The sequence below is a fragment of the Macrotis lagotis genome, chromosome X (assembly GCF_037893015.1).
Source record: "Macrotis lagotis isolate mMagLag1 chromosome X, bilby.v1.9.chrom.fasta, whole genome shotgun sequence".
Classification (NCBI taxonomy): domain Eukaryota; kingdom Metazoa; phylum Chordata; class Mammalia; order Peramelemorphia; family Peramelidae; genus Macrotis; species Macrotis lagotis.
Genome location: NC_133666.1, coordinates 672994139 through 673015095, shown reverse-complemented (window position 1 = coordinate 673015095; position 20957 = coordinate 672994139). Strand labels below are relative to the sequence as shown.

Below are 20957 nucleotides of genomic sequence, written 5' to 3'. Positions count from 1 at the left end.
TGCTTTTCTGCCCTGATGAAAAAAACCACTAAAATTGAATTACTTGAATGATAAGGTGCTGTCAGTCTCTATTCCATGATACAGAATGACTAAAATTAAGTTAGAATAAGCAAGAAGGGACCTGGGAATTTCTCACAGATTCATGCAAATGAAAACTAATGGTTTGCATTTGTGTAGAACTTAGAACCTGAAAGGAAATCTTATGAGACGTTAATGCTTGTGATATTTGAAAAACATGGGGCAGCAAGATGGCACAGAGGATAGAGCACTGGCTTTGGAGTCAGCAGGTAGGAGTTTGAATCTGGCCTCAGACACTTACTAGCTTTGTGACCTTGGGCAAGTCATTTAGCCTGATTGCCTCGGATGCAGGGTCATCTCCAGTTGTCCTGATTCATATCTGGCTACTAAATCCAGATGACTGTAGAGTAGAAAGTGAAGCAAGGGTAAAAAGTGAAGCTGGGGACTTAGCACAGTCCCTCCTCAGTCAAATTCAGTTCATGTGCTTGTCATGACATCACCTCCCTGATGTCAAGATCTTCGAAAATGAAGGACAAAACATGTATGGAAAATAATGGCTTTGGTTAGATCCCTTAGCACTTTAAGAGATTTTGGTTTTGTTTTTTTGGTAAGGTGTTTTAAAAGAAAAGTTTGTTGAGTTATTCCTTTGACAATCAGTAATCCATCTTATCTGATTTCTCCTTTGAAGAAAAAATATGTTTTAGAAGCCTTAACTAAAGGAATTTTTGATCCAGTGACATGTACTTCCCATCATTTGCCATTGTTCACATCCATTTCATAAATCACAGACAAAACCCAGTCTTATCACAAAGCTTGGCTTGCAAAATCTTTCATTGGGATCTCTCTCAGGAGAACATCTTACAAATCTGCTCAGTGTTAGGATGGAGAAGTGTTTGGAGATTTTGTGGGAATCTTGGGTCCTTATTGTTTCACTATATCATGATCTCTTTGTTTTAAGAATGTTGGAAGAAAAAGAAGAGCCAGGTTTTCTCACTGGATTAAAGATTCCTGCCCCATGGGCTGCAGGGAAGACTGTGGAAACAGTTCATCCAGTCAGAGACAACTATAAATTTAAAGAAACAGTTCATATCCCAGGAGCTCGCTGTCTCTATCTTAGATTTGATACCCGATGTTCTTCACAATATGACTATGACAAGGTAAGGAAGAAATAGTTTGGAAACCTCTCTAGACTGAATATGCTGATCGCCTGTGTGCTTCTTATTTATTTATTTCTCTCTCTGTCAGTTTATTATTTTATTTGGTTATTTTGTTAGTGGTTACATTCATGATATCTTATTTCTGTCCTAAAATAATGTCAGAAAGGGTAGTGATTGGGGGAGTTAAAGAACCACCATTTCAGGGGTGCAGCTAGGTGTGCAGTGGATAGAGCACCGGCCCTGGAGTCAGAAGGACCTGAGTTCAAATCTGGCCTCACGCTTAATAATTACCTAGCTGTGTGACCTTGGGCAAGTCATTTAACCCCCCATTGCCTTGCAAAAACCTAAAAAAAAAAGAAAAAGAAAAGAACCACCACTTCTGCAGACTAAAAATGAGGTTTTGAAATGAAATTAAGATTCTAAAGCCTTTTGCTCTCTCCCATGTAGTGCAGATCATAGGCTTTTCAGGAGCCATTATCCAATTTGCTATTGGATTTTTAATGGCAAGTTTCAAGTGTACTGTGAAAACTTATCAAATGACCTCTCTCTCTGTAGGAACCTTTAAGCTGCAAAGAAGGAAATTCTTCTTTGGAAATCCTAAAACGGATCTTCTGATTTCCTTTTTCTGAGCATGGACCTTCTTCTGTAGAGAGAGACAGAAGAGGTTCCATTTCCATAAAATGTTCTCCCTGTGTGCATCTGGAGAGAGAAAGATGCTGGCAATCCCTACAACTACTGTGTTAAGGGGATTGTACCTTAGTTCATTGATTATCACCTTCAGTGCCGAACAGATTTTTGAGAGAGAAAACATTTTTCCAAATTAAGGCTTACTATCCTACTTTGATAGAAAAAAACTTAAAAGGATAGAATAAGAGACTTGTAAGAAGAGCTCAAAGAAATTAGGAAAATTAACCCTATGGATGAAAAACTGAGGGTTTTCTTAATAGCTTTTAAATAGATGAAAGGGAGGATTGTTTAGCTAATTGTTACCTCTATTTGCTATGGACTGAATAAGAGAAAGTGGCTTGAAATTGCAGCAGGAGAGAGTTCTATTGATAAGAAGAAAGAATTTTTTCATTCTGAGATTATGAGATTATGAGTCATTATGAGATAGTTCAATATACATTTCAGTACTATTTGGCATATACTTATTAAGTGCCTACTATGTATAAAAAGACCTGAGAAAGTTGTAGAATCTCCTTTAAATAGTATATAGTCCCATCTACTACAAATGGTTTTATGATGTCAACCTAAATTCAACTTTGTCTTGGAGATGGGGATGAACTAGATGACTTTTAGAGTTCCTTTCCAGAACTTCTCAATTCATTTATATAAATATTTATTAAATACCCATTAATATACAAGGTCTCATATATGCACAGAACACAAGCACAGAATGACAGAGTTAGAAGAGACCTCAACAGCCATCTAGTTGAAATGCAAAGAGTGTTGGATTTAATGTCAGAGAATTCAGCTGCAAATCTCAGCTCTGCCACTTACTATCTCTAGGACATTGGATAAGTCACCCAACTTCCTTGGCCTCAGTTTCCTCATCTGAAAATGAAGGGGGTGGATCACATGACCCCAAAGGTCCTTCCAGCTCTAAACCTTGAGTCATTCTTTGACCTTGGTTTAGCCTATAAATGGATAAGAACTCCCTTTTCACCCTCCTTGACATGGCCCTCAGTGAGGCAAATTCCCCTATCTCCCCCCCCCACCCCCATCTTCTGAAGCAGTCCAGGGTGCTTTAGAAGATCCTGAACTAGGAACAAGTTTTGCCTTGAATCCAGCCTAAATTTGGCACCCTCTAGCTTTGACCCATTCCTTGTTCTCCCCACTGAAGCCAAACTGGACAAATCTGGACATAGCAACTCTTCCTATTCTCAGAAATAGTCATCTTCTGGCCACAAAACCCTCTGTTCTACAGAGTTAAAGATTCCTAGCTCCTTTACTTTATAATCCAAGGCATGGTCTTGGAGACCCTGCACTATCCTGGCCTCGCTCCCCTAAAGATTATCATTATTATTATTATTATATTGTAATTATTATTATCTTCCTTATTGGTTTAAGAAATGTGTGTTCACCCCCAGACTGAACCTAGTACTCTTAATACTTCCCTTCATGGAGCTTGGAGACTAGTGTTGGCAACAGAAGATAGAAATATAGAATGACATAACATGGAAAAATGTTGGAAAGTGGTCGGAAGTTCTGTATCATTTTCCTAGAGAGTGGGAGCTCTGCATGCTGGAACCCTGTCTTCTTTCCTCATTAAGGTTACCCTTTTGGTTTAATTAGTATTATTTTGTTTATCCTTTTAAAGATAGTCTTCTTACAATGGTTCTGTAATGAAATCTTTTCCAGAGGTCATGTTAAAGAGGCACAGCACAGAGACTGATTTTCCCTCAGTCTCTGGCTGTTGACAATCAAAGATCCCAAAGGATAAGAAATGCCATGACTCTGTTAAGTAACCAGGGCACTGAAGCCCACCTTTCTCTGGGCACTTGATTCATGTTGAAATCAGAGAAAATGATGAATTCTTAGGAAGGACAGGAATTTACTGTATTCAAAAGCATGAGACATCCTTTCCTAGAGAAATCCCTGAATGCCAAATAATCAGAACTATTGCTTAATGGAGGACCCCACTATCAGACTCAAAATCTGTGATCTAATTGAGAGAGCATTGGATAGGGTTTTTAATCCCACTCTGCCACTTCCTAGATATCTCAACTTTGGCAATGAACATCCTTGGGCCTTCAGTTCTTTCTTCTCATTCCTTCTGGCTCTAAAGTGACATGAAATGATTTGCTTTTAATAAAGAATAACATCAATCCATGATAGACAAAGGAAGATACTTGCCTCCAGCTCAGTGCTGAAGTTCCAATTTATCAAGCCAGGCACTGGACCAGCCCAGGGACAAAGATCAATACCAGGAAATTTGAGGAGAGATGGGAAGGACTCCCTTTTTGTACCATCTGACATGTGTTCCCCAACTCTATAATTTATTTTTTGTAACTTTTTTTTCCTATACTCATTTCTTCTTTAATATTCATTTTTTACTTAATTGCTTCCATATTTCTGTGTTGCTTGGTTTGCTCATGTTGGGGAGTATTTATTTGAAGGGGAAATTGTGCCAGTTAAAAATAATTTATGTATGTGAAATAATAAGTAGAATTGAACATACTAAAAAATGATAGAGCTTATATATAAGATTGGGCATATCTCACTTTTCTAGATATGATTCTATAGTCCCTCCAATGAATTATACTTTAACTAACTGATAAAATGTAAATTTGTTCAATAGCTAGTTTAATGGGTTCATCCCACACTGTTGCTTAGTATAAAATCATTAATGCTATGATCTAGAATGTTTATATAGTAAAAAAATTTAGGCAGATTGCCTTGTTAAATTGACATCAGTGCCTGGTTTTAAACTGTTTAAAAAACAAATCTCTTGCGGCCTCTTTATTTGTAGATTTTGTTTTTGTTTTTCTTTTACAGTCTAACAGTATATTTTCTGTTTTGAAGTTGGTGATATATGCTGGGCCTAACACTAACAGTAGGAAGGTTGCTGAATATGGAGGCAATACACTGGGATATGGCAGCCGTAGTGTCTTAGGAACTGGTTGGCCAAAAGACTTAGTGAAGGTACGGTATTACAGTTCAAATAATTTAATAGAAAAGAAAAATGAAGTCTTATTTTGTTAGCTCTGGGTCCAGGTATCAAGAGTAACAGTCTTTGGACAGAGGTTTGCCATGAGGACGTTTTGTGAAGTCAGGGGGGGCAGTTAGGTGGTGCAGAGGATAGAACACCAGTCCTGGTGTCAGGAGGACCTGAGTTCAAATCCAACCCCAGACACTTAACGATTACCTAGCTGTGTGACCTTGGGCAAGTCACCTAACCCTATTGCCCTTGCTCCCCTAGGCATCTGATGAAGATGTCTTCTCCAGCTTGATCCTCCTTTTACCCTGAAATGCTACAGGAATGATTCCTCATGCCCTTTTTACAAAGTGAGATTATTACCATCCTCCAATCCCTTGTCAATCACATAGTCCACCTGATCCAGGGGTCCTCTAGATCCCTGGATGTTAGGGTCAGGGCATTCTCCCCTCCCCTTCCAGGCTAGGAGGACAGTTTTAAAGACCCAGAGAAAGCAGGGCCTTGGTGTCCAAAGCCCTAGATTTGATTTCTAATCTGGGTACATACTTTTCTTTGGGTCTGAGCCAGGGCAACTGACCCCCTCAGCTGGAAAATGAGGGGTTGGGCCAGATGTTCCCTTAGGTCTCTTCCTCTTCAGCAGGCACATGGCTCCTGGACAGTTGTCAGTTAGCCAGGCTTTAGAGGGCATTGCCATTGCTAGTCCTCAGCTTAGGGAGAGTCAGACTCAGCCAGGAGGAGTCCTCCAGGACTATGAGCTGAGCTGATTCCTTCGGCTTGGAAAGACGCTTTGAGTTTATCCTGGAGCTATGTTCCTCAGGGAACATAGAACTAGCCATCCTCAGGAGGAGTGTCTGGATGAATTGGACTTCTGATTCACTCAACCTTTCCAGTCCTTCCTGAGGTTAGGTTGTTGACCTTATCTGACTTTGTGCTCCTAGTGATTGACTAACAGACAGTGGAGCCTGATGGATAGGGAGCAGAAGACCTGCCTGTCACCTCCAGGCTGGGGTAGATCAGAGCCCCAGACAACTTTTCAAGGTGAAAAGTTATAGAGTAGATGCTATTTTGCTTTAATAGAAAGAATTTCTTTCCTGGGAGCTCCCTATGCCAGTGAATGCCCATTTGGGAAAGTAAAAGGACTGATTCCATGTTAGATTGCAGTCTTTGAGCAGTCTGCCTCAGGAGTTTGATTAGTGTTGCCTACACCAAGAGCTTCTCCTGCCCTCTGGACTGAGGGACAGGAAGACTGGAGAAGAGCTCGGAGGGAGCAGCAATTGACTGGCGTTGCTCCAGTTTATTCTCATGTAAATTCTGGCCATGCACTTTGGCAGTTGTGGCCCATCCTAGCTGTCAAACCTGGGATCTGGTGGGGCAGGAGAGGCCAGAGGCTCCTGTGAGGGAGTGAAAGGGTCAGAAAAATGATTTCTTCAAAAGAAGTCAGGCCCTTTCCAAAAAAGAAGGCTGTGAAACACACTGAGCTTTTGAAAACTGTATTTGTCTTGTTTTAAAAATACCTTTTTCCCCCCTTCAATTTTAAGGTGGAAGGGGATACAGTCACCTTCTCCTTTGAAATGAGAAGTGGCCGAGAACACAACACTCCAGATAAAGCTATGTGGGGCTTTGCTTGCACGGTCCGCGCTCAGGTACTCTAATGTGACCACTGATGTTTGTCTGATGCATTTTCTCCCGAGTTCCTCGGTTGTATCGTCTGCATCTGCATTAGAAAATGTGGGCATTGATGAGCCATGATTGCATCTGTTAGCTCCGTTTGATGGCACTGAACCAGTCTCTTCTGTTAGATAAAGAATAAAAGCTTTTGACTTGAGCAGGAGGGACTGGATTAGTTTTTATGGTTGAGGTCACTGATATCAGTAGATAAGCTGACTCAGACTTTGTCGTCCTATGGTCCAGAGAATCTGCACATCTTATGGATAACTTGTCCTTAGTTACTGAGTGTCAGACTCCACTGCATAAGACCCCAATTTTGGGGAGGGAAGACCATATTGTAGATCAGATTGGAGAAAGTAATATGGTTGAGAAAGCCATAGGAAGTCCTGCACAATGGAACAAACTGAATTTGTGATTCATCCCTAGATTGGGGTCCCAGAGAGCCTGGGCCTCTTAAGTTTTTGCTAATATTTGTCAAAAATGAATATTTAGTGTTATGTATATTGCTTCTCCAGAATTTGCTAAGGGCTTACTCTTTGGTCATTGAAATTCTATCCACCATCCGTCCATGCTGCTGGAGTAGACAGTTTGGCTTCTGCCACTGCAGAGCCTCACCAGTTGTGCCTGCTGCTGGCTCAGGAAGTTCCAGGGACTGGGGATGCTGCTGGGCAGCATGACATAGCCTAGGTTAACAAGATGCAGGAATGTGCATTGATCAGCATGCTTCTGCCCCCTGTCCACACTTGCAGGAGTCTTCGGAGGATGTCTCAGGAGGATTACCCTTTTTGGTGGACCTGGCTTTAGGTCTGTCTGTTCTAGCTTGTTCCATGTTAAGGATCTTATACAATGGCCCAGAAATTACCAAAGAAGAGGAAACCTGCCAGGAGCTGTTAAGATCGAAGCTTTTGCAAAGGTAAAAGTTTTCAATTGAATTTCTTTTGTGTAGAAAGGGACTGGGACATGGAACAAGAAAAGGAGCATTTGGGGTTCATTTCTCAGCCCTCGAGTCTTTCACTCAGCATACACTAGCACCTGCAGTGTCAGACACTATGCTAGGTACTAGGAACAAAGAAAATTTCTGCCTGAATAAATTAGGGCCACTCACTGCAACCCTTTGAGCAGGTTGACATTTTCATTTTAGTTCCTTCATTGGGCAAAAAATGCTTCTTCCACTGAGTGGCTACTTGGTAACTCTAGAACCCTCATGAGGGGAGAAGAAGCCCAGCCTAGATTTGGGTACTGCTGGAACTTGGGAGGAATAGACCATGGACCTCCCAATCTGCTTCTAGATGGATGATGGGACAGTGGCACCCCAGGAAAACATCTTTGCTACTTTCATGTTTGGTATAGACATATGGGAGAGATACTCTCTCCTTTTGGAGGGTTCTAGGGTGGTGATTGGTGGAGCTCTTTGCTGTAATGGAGTTTTTGAGATCATAAATCAGTTGAAGGGGGACAAATATAGGGAATGTAATGTGCCTTGATTTATCCAAGAAGTGCTAACAAGACCATGACTGGTCTTCAAAAATCCTGCTTGGACTATCTGGGCTGAGGCAAACATTTTACCATGAAGTTTTTTATTTGGCAATAAGGGGAGACCACCTTGGGTGTTTTTAGAGCTAAAAGCAAGGGACAGATCCTACTGAAGAATATCTATACCAGTTGCCTCTAGAAAGAATCAGACTTCATCCCAGTACTTAGGGTTTCTCCTTGGAATCCTACATTTGAAATGCTAACTTGTATTCCATAAAGAAATGGGGAATAAGCTTTCAATACAAATGATCCTAAGGGGGAATAAAGGCCTTATTGACAATTGTGTATATATTTGTCTTTAATTAATTTGCTTGTATTCCTCAGAATGAGGATACAAAATTCTAAGAAGCAAAATTATACCCTTGTTCATGTGATGAGAAAGAAGTATAGAATCATGGAAACCAGACACAGCAATCATTGAACAATTAAGAGTTTTGGTGGCCTTCCACACCCATCTGCCCTTTCATAGTGGTATGCCTGAGAAGTTATGTTGAAATTAGTCCTAAGGACTTCTATGGACTTTACATTAGTAAATTTAGGATTGAAACCTTCAACTACAAAAAATCCCAGAATGTTCACAAATTCCCATGGTGTTCCTTGATTTTAAGCCTCTGGAAAAAGGTCCAATATAGAAAAATTACAGCCTCATTGCTCCCTTGTCTTTTAACATCACCAACAAACATTGTCCATAAGCCTTTCTAGAAGTGTGGGGGATGAGGAATCTGACTGCAAGTGACCCCATCTCTGCCCTTTTTAGATGTCAGTGGCAGGTGGAAGCCAATGGAGTGATCTCTCCCGCTCTGACCCCAAGTCCTTCTCCGCTGCCTCTCACCATAGACGAAGATAGAGAGTTCACCTATCCCTCTGATGTCCTGGTGCCTCCTGTGGGGAATGACTTTGAACTGCCTAGGATCAGACTGCCTCCAGGAATCATGATAAAACTCAGGGAAATTTCTGGGCGTGCAAGACCTCAGTTTAGACCAAGCATAAAGTATGTTCTAGCATCTTATTTGTGTTTCTAGACAGATTTTATTGCCTTTCTCATATTCTTTAGAAAAAAGATCAGTCTGAGTGGCACTTTTTGGTTTGCCAAATATATTCTCGTTCTGTCATTTATTTAGTGAGTGTTAATTGTCTTCCCCAGAAGTCTTACCTTTGGATCCAGCCTTCTAAATCTAGTAATATGGAAAGAATACCATCTTTGTGTTATCTGGAGGAGACATTTTACCTGCAGTCAGAGAGGGCCATTAAACACTTCTCCTTTGGTTTGGGCAGAACAGAATCCTGTTGCTAATGTTGTTATAAAGCCACGGTGTTGTTAATTATTAGGCGATGTAAAATTAGGCACTATCGTTTGTGTGGGGGTACGTGATGGGTGTTCAGCTATGTATTTTTAATTCTAGCTTAAAATATCCAAACCTTAGCAGCAGAACCACTTAAAATGTTTATTTAAATTTTCTCTTCTAATACTTGTCTTAGCCCACCCTCCACAATCATCTCTAACTAATGTAGTTGATAAGTGATAGTGATGGCCAGATCAATAGACAACATTCTCTTTTTCATGCTTCTTATTCTCTTTGTTGACTGAAAATAGAAGTTGCAAAGAATGCTTCTTTGTTTTGCTGAAACCTAATCAAAAGTATGACCTCTCAGAAGTCTAAGATTTCTGGGTAATTAATAGGTGGAAATAGCATATTGTAAAGGTTTTCATTTTGAACTGTAGGGAAGTGGTTCAGCCTGATGTCATGGAAGAAATGGTCGTATCATGTGTGATTAAACATTTGAACTTGGTCGATGCTCTGCAGTCTTTAATCAATTTCCAATATCAAGAGGAACATGCTGAAGAATATGATTTATTATGTAAAATTATGGGGGAGACCTTTAAGAAGCTCAATGCTATGGAGAGACAGCTTCAGGTAATTTATGATTTCCTCATCAAGGTCAGAAAGGATTTCTTAAGTGCCGGATGTTAAGAAAGCTCCAGGTGTGTTCTTAATTTTTTAAAGAGGAGCCTAGTTTAGATTGTCCAATTCAGATGGAAGTTGGGTATTTCTTGTGGAATCTCTTTACAGTGATCCTTTAATGTATTTATCAGAGTGTTGCAGAATTAGAACAGAAATGGCAAAGCGAAGTTGATGATGCCATGCAAGGAAGACTGGAAAACAACACACCATTCTTTTATGATTATCATTTTAATGAGGTGAGCATATTAATGGAAATTAATACCTATAATAATGTAAATTTAAAAGTCCAAATCCTAGTCAGTAGAGTTCATTCTTCTGTATACCCCACCACATCGCTAGTTAATGGAGTCGGTAAGTGATGGCCAGATCAGAAGAGAGCCCTCTTGTATTCATGCAGCTTATTCTCTTTGTAGACTGAAAATAGAAGTTGCAATAAATGCTTCTTTATTGAGTCCAAACCTGATCAGATGTATAATCTCTCAGTCATTTTAAGATTTCTGAGTTCCTTTTTATATAGGATGAAGCCATGCTACCTTCACAGAAGGAGGATATCATTTCTATTGTAGAACCTGAGATTAGCCCATTTGGTTTTTTTTAAGGTAGTATTGTAATGATGCTAATTAGACCAATCTGATGACAGTTCAGAACTCCAAGGGTCCAACTGTTGAAGTTGTTTTTAACCAATTGGCTTATTTATAAAGATCATATTTCACTCTCCTTAAAAACTGAAAAGAAAAAATCCCCAGTACCATTTTTAGTCATCAAATGTTACTTACCAATTGATAAACTCGGTCCATTCCTCAGAAATATACCTAAAAAATATGTTCTTTTATCCCTTCAAGACCTGCTAATCTAATACATTGTACCAAGGCCCTTAGTGTTACAGTGTATGCATCCATATTTTTTTCTTTGAATATTCTTTAGAACAAAATGAAGGAGCTGGAACTCTTGTGTTCGATGAAGGAGGTTTCCTTTGATGGAAGTGACCTTGAAAACATGGTCTTGTCATTGAGGTTGGTGATGGTGAAACAAGAATGTTTTGAATTTATCACATGGATGTTTCTGCCAGACAGAAATTGTAAATCTTTTTAAATCATCTCAGATCTAAAAAAGAATTCATGTGTTTGTTAAGAATTTCAGACTTGGGACAGACTTCTGAAATCAAATTATCATAATTTTCTTTGAACCATAGTTGACTTTTAAACTTGGGAGCAATAACATAAAGTTGGTCCAAGTTATTGTTAGGGTGTTTTTGAAAATAGTGAGAGGAAAGCCTGGTTTGCTGAGGCTGCTTTTTCCCCTCCCACTCCTCTAGGCAAGCTACTTGATTATAAAAATTGATTTGGCCTAATTAATGAATGATTCATAGGACAATGAACTTTTCCTTTGTAGGGAGAAGTTTCTTCAGGAAGTGAATTCTCTTATTCAGAAACCCCTGCACCCTCTGGCTAAAACAAAAACCTTAGTTAAGAGCTTAATGAACAGAGCCGAACTGCTGCTTCATGTCACCATTGCTGCCCAGTCTGGCATCCCTCGAAGTGTGTCGGGAACACCTGCAGAGACGCCAGGTACTGCCAGAAGAGGCCGTTGGGCCTCATAGGGCTCTCACACTCTTACATGCTCCCTTTTCTTCAAGCCTTAAAAAAAGGAAATTTTAACATTTTCCCATCTGACCTTTTTTTTCTCTTTGAAAATAAAGGTACATCTTTGATCCTTAAGTTGGATTCAATGAGCATAACTGTATTTCCTCCTGATGCTGCTGCTCCTCTCCCAGTCCTGCCTCCTGAGTCTCATCTTCCTTACCTTGCTGGTCACTTACAGTTCCTTGTCTAGATTTGTTTTGTTTAAAATAAAGGAATTGGTTTAGAGTTGGCAGGCCTCTAACTTTTTGGTCTTTAGACTCTTTTACAGTTTTAAAAATGATGTAGGATCCTCTTCCCCTCAAAGAGCTTATCTTGATGTAGATTATATCTATTTACTGCATTAGCTATAAAAACTAGGGGCAGCCAGGTGGCGCAGTGGATAGAGCACCAGCCCTGGAGTCAGGAGGACCTGAGTTCAAATGTGACCTCTGACACTTAATAATTACCTAGCTGTGTGGCCTTGGGCAAACCACTTAACCCCATTTGCCTTGCAAAAACCTTTTAAAAAAAAAAAAGAAAAACTGAAAAATTTTAAAATATTCATTTTTAAAAAATGATAGACCTATTATGTTAATATAACAGTTTTAAATGGAGGAACAGCTGCATTTTTTAGAAACAAAAAAGGTTAGTGAAGAAAAATGGCATTATTTTACATATTTTTTCCAAATCTCTTTAATGTCTAGCTTAATAAATGACCTAGATTGTCATGTATACTTCTGTGTTCAATCTGTTGTGATATATTTGTGGCTTTTGGTTGAAAAATATGAAGAGAATACTACCCCACAAAGATGTGTAATTAAAAGGGAGGAGTGTTTTAATAGGCAGATAAGCCCTTAGTATGGTGATGAACATAATTTTGACTTTATGGATCCCTGTTAGAGTCTTAGGGCTCTCTAGGGGGCCTTGGAATCCAATTGGAGAATTTCTGGCCTAGAGGCTCTCCAAATGTCCTCCACATCCCAAAACAGGGACCCTGTGACTCAGGCATCACCAGCATCATCGCTTTTCTTTACCATCTTCCGTTCCATGAAATGCCTGCATTGAAATAAAAAGGGACCTTGCAGGAAGCTAAGGGCATTCTTCCAAACTTCGAGAATCTCTTTCATTAAATTAGTAAGAATTATAACTTAATTACTTGAAGTTGGAAAAAGCCTTGAGGCTCGAGAATGCTCACTGGGCTTTCAGAAGTGTGAGGGCATGGGTTAGCATGAGGAAGGAGGAATGCCTGGGAGGAAGGTGGGGGTGCAAACAGCTACAGTGATGGAGCCATTCTCTTTTCTTGTGTTTCAGCTTGTAAATCGGCCTCTGAGACCAAGGTGATCACTCATGCTGTCCGGCAGCCTGTGTTTCTTCGCAGCATGTCTGCCCCATCTGACCTGGAAATGATTGGGAATGAAGATTTAGAATTCACTCGAGCAAGCCAGAGGTAAGTTACTCATGGAGAGGCAGAGGCAGAGCCCAGTGTGTGATCAGGCATACTGGTAGTCGTGCCATTGCTTGACTGAGGCCTGTTCTCCATAGACGTCGACACGTCCCCAGCCACCGGAGCAGCTCCTTCACACTCCTTCAGTCTCTGGCGATTGAAGATAGCAGGGACAAGCCTACCTACAGTGTCTTGTTAGGACAGCTGTTTGCCTTCATCGGGACCAACCCAGACCAAGCAGTAGGTCACACCTCGTCCCCCTCTCATTCATCCCTGTCAAATACAATACGACAGCCCAGAGTACTGGTCAGACTAGGATGATGTATCGGTTATTTAAAGCATGCCTTGGTCTCCACTGTTTCAGGTATCTAGTAGCAGCTTCCTCCTAGCTGCTCAGACCAGGTGGCGGCGTGGGAACACCCGGAAGCAGGCACTTGTGCACATGCGGGAGCTGCTGACCGCAGCCGTTCGAGTTGGTGGGGTGACCCATCTTGTAGGTCCAGTCACAATGGTGCTTCAAGGTGGACCCAGGTCTGTTGTTGTTCATTTTCGGACTGAGTCATTTACATCTCCCATATCTCTATTTTTCTCTTTAATTGGTTCCAGCACAAGAAAATAGCCTTAAGAAACTACCCATTAATGATGGAAACTGTTCTATAAACTCTGTTACTTGAGGCCAGAACATGGGCAATGACTATATTACCTCAAAATAATTATTTGCTAACTTAGAACGATTTTCAGTAGCTTTTGACAAATTGTGCCTTTATACTTAGCCAGTTGTACCTGGCAGTACTTTTGTTATCTTCTTAATTATAAAATTAATAACAGTTTCAACAAATATAAAAAAATAAGGAACAAATCCTAAATTGAACCATATTATCAGAAATATTTTAAAAGAAAATCTTGGGGCAGCTAGGTGGCACCAGCCCTGGAGTCAGGAGTACCTGAGTTGAGTTCAAATTCGGCCTCAGATATTTAATAATTACCTAGCTGTGTGGCCTTGGGCAAGTCACTTAACCCCATTGCCTTGCAAAAAAAAAGAAAGGAAAAAAAGAAAATCTTACATAATTTATGGCAATAATAGTAGGGGTTTTTTATTCTTATGTCCTCTTTCTGTTGTTTTTTAATATTTAGTTATTTTTTTTTCTCTTTTATGTTTTTTTTTTGAAAGGCAATGGCAATAGGGTTAAGTGGCTTGCCCAAGGCCACACAGCTAGGTAATTATTAAGTGTTTGAGGCCCGATTTGAACTTGGGTCCTCCTGACTCCAGAGCCAGTGCTCAATCCACTGTGCCACCTAGCAGCCGCAGTCAGTTATTTTTCTAATCTCATCAGTTCCCTTTGGAGACTCTTACCAAGAAGTATAGGCTCAGGTACAGGTAGCCATGGGCACATGTGCCCAGAAAGTCCTGAACAGACATTGAGCAACCCTGCCCATCAGGACATCACTTCTCCACTACTCAAAGAGCCCTCAAGAAATTTGTTGCATTTTTTTCCTTGGAAAATTGGGTAAGAAGAAGCCTATGTTTTGTATATCCCTTGGATTCTAGTCTTAAAAGTGCCATTTCCTATGGGTGACTTTGAACAAGACTCTCTTCTTTGGACCTTGGCTTTCTTCATCAGCAAAATAAAGAGGAATAGACAAGATGATATCCTCAGCCCTTAGAGTTCTTGACTCTGGACCAATTGAGTTACCCACAGAAGTTCTTCTGAGATTTCTCAGTATCATCACCCTCTTTGACTTGTCTGAGAAATGTGTGTTTTGATTTCTTTTTTTATAGAATAGAAGAGCTAACCTGTGGTGGAATGGTCGAACAGGTGCAGGAAGCCTTTGGAGAGACAATGACCTCCGTGGTGTCCTTGTGTGCTCGTTATCCTATTGCTTGTGCAAATAGCATTGGCCTCTTATGCACCATACCTTACACCAGGTAAAAGACCCTACCCAAGAAACAAGAAAAGGTCAACCTGCAGTTGTATTCTTAGAATGTTGAACATCTTCTCCTTTGGAGTAATGAGGCAATGAATCAATAAGCTTTTATTGAGCATCTACATCTACCTCATACCCATCACTAGAGGTACAAAGATAAAAATGAAGTGGTCCCTGTCCTCAAAGAACTTACATTCTACTGAGAGAGGCAAAATGTACACATACAATTATATGTCAAATATCTTTTGTTGAGAAGGGAAAGGGTGTTAGGAGAAGTCTTCTCTGACATCGGGACCAAATTTTGAAGATATCTGGGAATTTTAAAAGGTGTGGAAGGAGAGTAGTCCCAACTCCCCTATGGGAGAACATTCATAGGGACGCTGCTTTTATTCCATCTACATCAAATTTTAAAAATTTGAGCTGTGATTCTGTTGGCTTTCAGTTATGTTGAGTTTGCAGCTTTTGTGGTTCAAAAGAATTTATCAGCCACCCTGACTTTGAATTAAGTGTTTTACTACTAATAAGACCTAATGTAAATTCAATATTGTCAATCCTTTAGAGTCATAAACAGACTTTGACAATTTCATTATTTTGTGAAAATGGATGACCTGGCAGGAGGATGAAGATGAAATAGCATGGTGAAAGAGATTCTTAAACTTACCTTTCCTCCTGAGATATGGTCGGGGTCTAAACCTCAAAGAGTCCTCTTTGATACCATTTTGGCAAACCTAAGCTGTCCTTATTCACTTTGTTTGTTAGTTCTGTTTTTTAAAGAAAAGCAAACCATCCAGTGAGTGGCCCCATCTTGTGAAGCTGTCGTTAACAAAACATTTTGTAAGTTCTTAATTATGAATGCTGCTGGTCACAATCCTCCTCTCCGATGGAGCAGAGTGTGAATCTGTCATCCTGGCAAGATCTTTCATTTAGATAGCTTTTCTTAATGCCTTTTTCTTCCGTGTGTAGAAGTGAAGAAAAGTGCCTGGTCCGCAGTGGCCTCGTTCAGCTCATGGACAGACTCTGTAGCTTGAGCAGTCAGGCTGAAGCTGGCTCCAGCGAGAAGCAGACCAAGAAGCAGAAGGTGGCCGCCATGGCCTGGGCTGCCTTCCAGGTGCTGGCCAATCGCTGTGTAGAGTGGGAAAAAGAAGAAGGTGAGAAGAGGAGAGCTATGCCTCACACAGGTCTGCCTTGGGCCAGCCCTCCCCGCCCCCAGCCCAGATAAGGAGAGGCTTGCCTATGCACTGATTCTGAGAAAACCATGAGATCAGAAAAAGTCTTGGGTCTTTTGGGAAAAGCTTATCAGTTCTAGCATCCCAAGATGAAACAGCTTGCTTTTCATTTCTTTCTCCTCTTGGGTATGAGACAATTCAGTGCAATGGTCTACTGCTGATAGGTTACCATTAAGACAGTGTCTACTAGTTATATTTCAGTTTAGTGCTTAATTGATAACTTTTTTAAAGTATGCCAAAGGAATATTCATTATTCTGAGAAGGTATGATGGTCTTAGTCAGAAGTATATTTTCATTAAGATTATATTTCTTTGAAAGCAATGGTAGTCAGATGGGTGGTCCTCCACCATCAGTGTCTTGACTATGTACCCAAGCTGCATCTTTACCTTGCAGTGTTCTCACAACATAAAGGTGTCCAGTGGGTGCTAATCTTCACTATTGAAAGTTTTCTCTACCAGTGAAATCTCATGTGTTGTTCAAACAAACCAACTGCAGCCCTATTTGCACTTTCACTTTTGCTAATGATCTCTCCTAATCAAAGCAAATGACTTTTTCTGTTTTTCTATGGAATAGTGTTTTTTTTCCCCTTGTAGCTAGTAAACAATATCCTCTAGACCTAGTCTTCAAGTAGCTATTAAAATATCTATGCCAAGGCTAATGAGGAACAAGCTAAAGCAAAATGAAGGCATCCCAAGCACCAGGAAAGAGGCTTCCCAAAACAAGTGCTTTCTTGAGGCAGATCCTTGCTGGTCCTGTAGGATCTTAGGTTTGCCGTTCTCTCACATGTACATGATATCTTCTGCCTTTAACCCTAAAGGTGGCTCAACTGAGGCTGTGCACTCGGGCCTGGCACGTCAGGTATCCAGCCTGCTTACCAACCACCTTGCCCGAGCAACTGAGTGCTGTGGCAACCAGGCTGCCGGAAATGATGCCCTTCAGGATGTTCTCAGCCTTCTGAATGATTTGTCCAGGTGTGGGGCGGAACAACCGTGGGTGGACCAGGAGCTGTGGGTCGTACTAGCCTTGCAATTCTGAGCCTGGGGCTAGTTTGGAAACCAGTTCTCCCTTTGAAAAATCCCAATGAGCTCTTTAAGAGCTCTCCATTTTTGTGCCAGAGTCTGAGGATATATAGTGTTATTTGTGCATCATAAGACAGTGTTGTCCTGTGTGTTAATCCTGGGGGTTGGCAGCGGGGTGGGGTAAAACAACTGCCAGGCTACTCAATGGTAACCAAAGATCCAGATCCCCTTTTTGGCCGATTCAGGCATATCTTTGTATTGCCACTAATGAACTCTTCTTCTCCTATTGTGCTCTTAGCAAAAGAAATCCTTCAGTGCTTCAACAGCATCATTATGAGCTCTGAAGTCAACAGGAGCACACAGTCCATATGAGGCCCCAGTGCCAACTGGTTTGGAGATATGACATCTTGTTATCAGTGACTCTTTACAGACCAGAGAGCAACAAAACTTGGCATAGTCATCAGTGTTCCCTTGTTTAGAGGGATCAAATATGATGACTTTTAAAGCACTTTTCACACAGTTAGCACTTAATACATGCTGGTTTCCTTCTGTTGTTCCCTTAAAATAGAGCCAAATAGAAGAAGTGAGTGCTTTGTACCAGTCACTGAACTTTTATGCTAAGTGAAGCTCTTCTTCATCAAATGTCATGGAGTATCCAGCTGGAAGAAAGATCCTGGAAATCTTGACTTGTATATCTATTTTATATAGTATAGTGGTTGATTTTAGGTAGTGGAATTCACTGTTTGCCTTGAGAACTCACAATTTCATTGGGCATGAATTACTCAGAAATAATTTTAATAATTAGTCAATAGTCAAGAAGTAATTATTAATCTCTGGGAATATAAGGGAAGGGTAAGATAAATCAAAGCACTGTTCCTGGCCTCGGGGGCTCACAGGTGGAGGAGGCACTGTGTAAATAGGAGGTGAAAAGAGGGGAGCTGCAACCCCCACATAGCTCTGTCTTGTACTAGCACCCCCTTGGGTAAACTGGGAAGGGCCTCCTGTATGAAATGAGATTTGAGCTGAGTCTTCAAGGAAGCCAGTGAAGATAAAGAATTGGGGTAAAGAGGCAGCTATGGTCAAGGATGAGTTTGGGGAGATGATGAGTCCCTGTGAAGAGCAGCCCAAAGGCCAGTGGTGCTGGACCCCAGAGGGTATGGAGAGTAGGAAAGTGAGGGCTAGTCTGTAATAGGAACAACTGGAATCTGCTGAGCAGGGGGTGTCTTTGGAAAATGACTGTCAGTTGAGGGGAGAGTGGTTCAAAATGACCAATTAAAAGGCCAATGCCAGAGAATGGAAAGTGCAGAGAAAGGGACATACATAGGACATGTTGAAAAAGTAGAAACCCCAGAATTTGGCAACAGATTGGATATCTTGGGGAAGTATAGGTGCATTAAAGATGACACTAAGGTTGAAAGTCTGAGCACTCAGGGGGATGAGGGGGAAGTTTTGGGGGAAAAGATAAGGAGTTCTGTTGTTGAATTTGAAGTGTCTGCGGACATACTGTTAGTTGATATACATAAGTTGCCTGGTGCTATAGCACTAAAGCTCAGAGAGAGGTCAAAGCTAGAGAGAGATCTGGGAGTCATCTGCACTAGCATGGTAAATAAACCCATGTGAGCTGATGAGGAATCATCTCAGGAGCTAGTATAGAAATAGAAGAGAAGAAGTCCTGGGAGAGAGCCTCAGAGACTTCATGGACATGTCCATGGAAGTAGCGGAGAAGGCACAGGGAACAAGGAGGAGGGGGAGGAGGACAGGAGAGGACAGGGTTGTGAAGACACAGGGAGGAGAAGAGAGGGATTGATGGTGTTGGAGGCCATAGAAGTTTCACCAGAGAGAGTAAAGATGCTCTGCATGTTTGAGCATCTGCATAAAATCTTGGTGGCAAGTTCTCAGTGGCACAGTGGATAAAGCATAGGCCGTGATGTCAGGAGTTCAATCTGGCCTCAGACACTTAGTAATTACCTAGATATGTAACCTTGGGCAAGTCACTTAACCCCACTGCCTGACAAAGCCCCCCCCCCCCCCAATAAATAAATTAATTAATTAAATCTTGGTGCTACAGCCAAGAAGTCTTCCCTATGAAACATGTCTTCAGGAAGGAATTAGTCTTGCCTCAGAGAGACTTTGCAGTCTCCATCTCACATAGCCTATTTGTCTCTCCAGGAGTCACATTGGGAAAGCCATCCTGAGCCAGCCAGCTTGTGTGTCCAAACTTCTTTCTCTGCTGCTTGACCAGCGCCCTTCTCCAAAGTTGGTCCTGATCATCCTTCAGCTCTGTCGGGCAGCACTGCCTCTGATGAGTGTGGAAGACTGTGGAAATGTAGAACTCCCCCCGTGGAGCTACTCAGTGCCCTCTCTCAACAGTGAGCAGGACGATCCCAGTGACCCAGCTTCCAAGATTGCATCCCTGCTCTTGGCAAAATTGGCAGATTATGTGGTTCCAGGTAAAGAGTTGGGGAAGGAGAGGAAACCTCCCTGAGGTACAGTAGTTTTGTAGCTTGTCCTTTCGTGGTGTTTAAGTGTCTCAGGGCACAGCCAACCCAGCTGTCATAAGAGAGGTTGAGAGAGAAAGCCAGCCTCCCCAGGGCAGGAGCATCTTTTTTTTTTTTTTTTTTTTTGCAAGGCAATGGGGGGTTAAGTGGCTTGCCCAAGGCCACACAGCTAGGTAATCGTTGTCTGAGGTCAAATTTGAACTCAGGTGCTCCTGACTCCAGGGCCAGTGCTCTATCCACTGTGCCACCTAGCCACCCCCCAGGGGCATCTTCTCATGAAGCTTTGCCTTCTCCTTGAAGGATGCCAGACTGTGCTTTCCCCTACCGCCTCTGAACCAGACACAGCTTTGGCAAAAGCCAGTCCGAAGAATTCCATCAAGGGAGACAAAGACCCTGGCGAGGAAAGTGAAGCAGTGGATGGCAAACTTTCTATCTTTATTCACAAGAGAGAAGACCAGTCATCCCACGAGGTCCTACAACCTCTGCTGAGGTAAATCAGACCTGACTGGTCATTGAGACGGCAGCAGATTGGGAGAGAGGGAGCTGCAGTGGGCGGGGCGGGGGGGACACTCGGGCTCTTCCCATCCTGACATCCTTCAGAAGCTTTTCCTTGATCCCTTGGAATGATCCATATCACCACCGGTGTATCCTCTGTCTGTATTGTTCATCCCTGAACGTCTCTTCCACTAGACTCTGCACCCTCTGCACAGGGCTGGTCTTCTGCTTCTCTTTGGGTTCCTGGTGCCTCACACCATGCTAAGCACACAGTAGGGGCCTAATAACTGGGGGCTTGACTTAACTCTTGTGTGCTGTGCTGCTTGTTCTGCCACTTAGCCAGCACCTCCTCTCCCTGCCCTCACCTGACGTTCTCTTCCTCTTCAGGGCCAGCTCGAGTGCACCCCTGGAAAGGCCTTTCCTAATCTCCCACTTGTTGAGTATACATGTGCATTCCACTGGTGACTGGGAAATAAATGTCAGCAGACTTCTTATTAGATTGTGAGCTCCTTGAGGGCAGGGATGGGTTTATTTTTATCACTGTATCCCTCAAGCTCCTTGGGGGACACAGTCGGCACTTAATACTTGCTGACTAAGTGAAAGCTGTGTCTTGTTTTGCTCCAAGGCCTCTGTACTTAACTGTTTGGCAGACTACTTCCCTTTTGGAACTCTTGTCCTTCTTTAACACAAGGTGACCTTGTTTTTGTTGGCCACTCATCTCACAGCATG

The 20957-nt window shown here is 41.7% G+C and overlaps 1 protein-coding gene across 17 annotated transcripts in view; it reads left to right on the top strand.

Annotated features, from left to right (window-relative positions):
- Positions 1-20957, top strand: part of HECTD4 (HECT domain E3 ubiquitin protein ligase 4) — a 192534-nt gene that overhangs the window by 123537 nt on the left and 48040 nt on the right. For 13 of the 17 annotated variants that reach the window (XM_074205760.1, XM_074205773.1, XM_074205774.1 and 10 more), the window contains 17 exons: positions 977-1175; positions 4674-4820; positions 6372-6476; positions 7251-7414; positions 8792-9025; positions 9758-9950; positions 10130-10234; positions 10923-11011; positions 11391-11566; positions 12932-13067; positions 13163-13304; positions 13429-13595; positions 14845-14991; positions 15954-16138; positions 17034-17187; positions 19405-19685; positions 20034-20223. In XM_074205760.1, coding sequence (XP_074061861.1) covers positions 977-1175; positions 4674-4820; positions 6372-6476; positions 7251-7414; positions 8792-9025; positions 9758-9950; positions 10130-10234; positions 10923-11011; positions 11391-11566; positions 12932-13067; positions 13163-13304; positions 13429-13595; positions 14845-14991; positions 15954-16138; positions 17034-17187; positions 19405-19685; positions 20034-20223 — 2814 coding nt within the window. The remainder of the gene's footprint in view (positions 1-976; positions 1176-4673; positions 4821-6371; positions 6477-7250; positions 7415-8791; positions 9026-9757; positions 9951-10129; positions 10235-10922; positions 11012-11390; positions 11567-12931; positions 13068-13162; positions 13305-13428; positions 13596-14844; positions 14992-15953; positions 16139-17033; positions 17188-19404; positions 19686-20033; positions 20224-20957) is intronic. The other 4 variants (XM_074205763.1, XM_074205762.1, XM_074205761.1 and 1 more) reach the window with 1 other exon arrangement.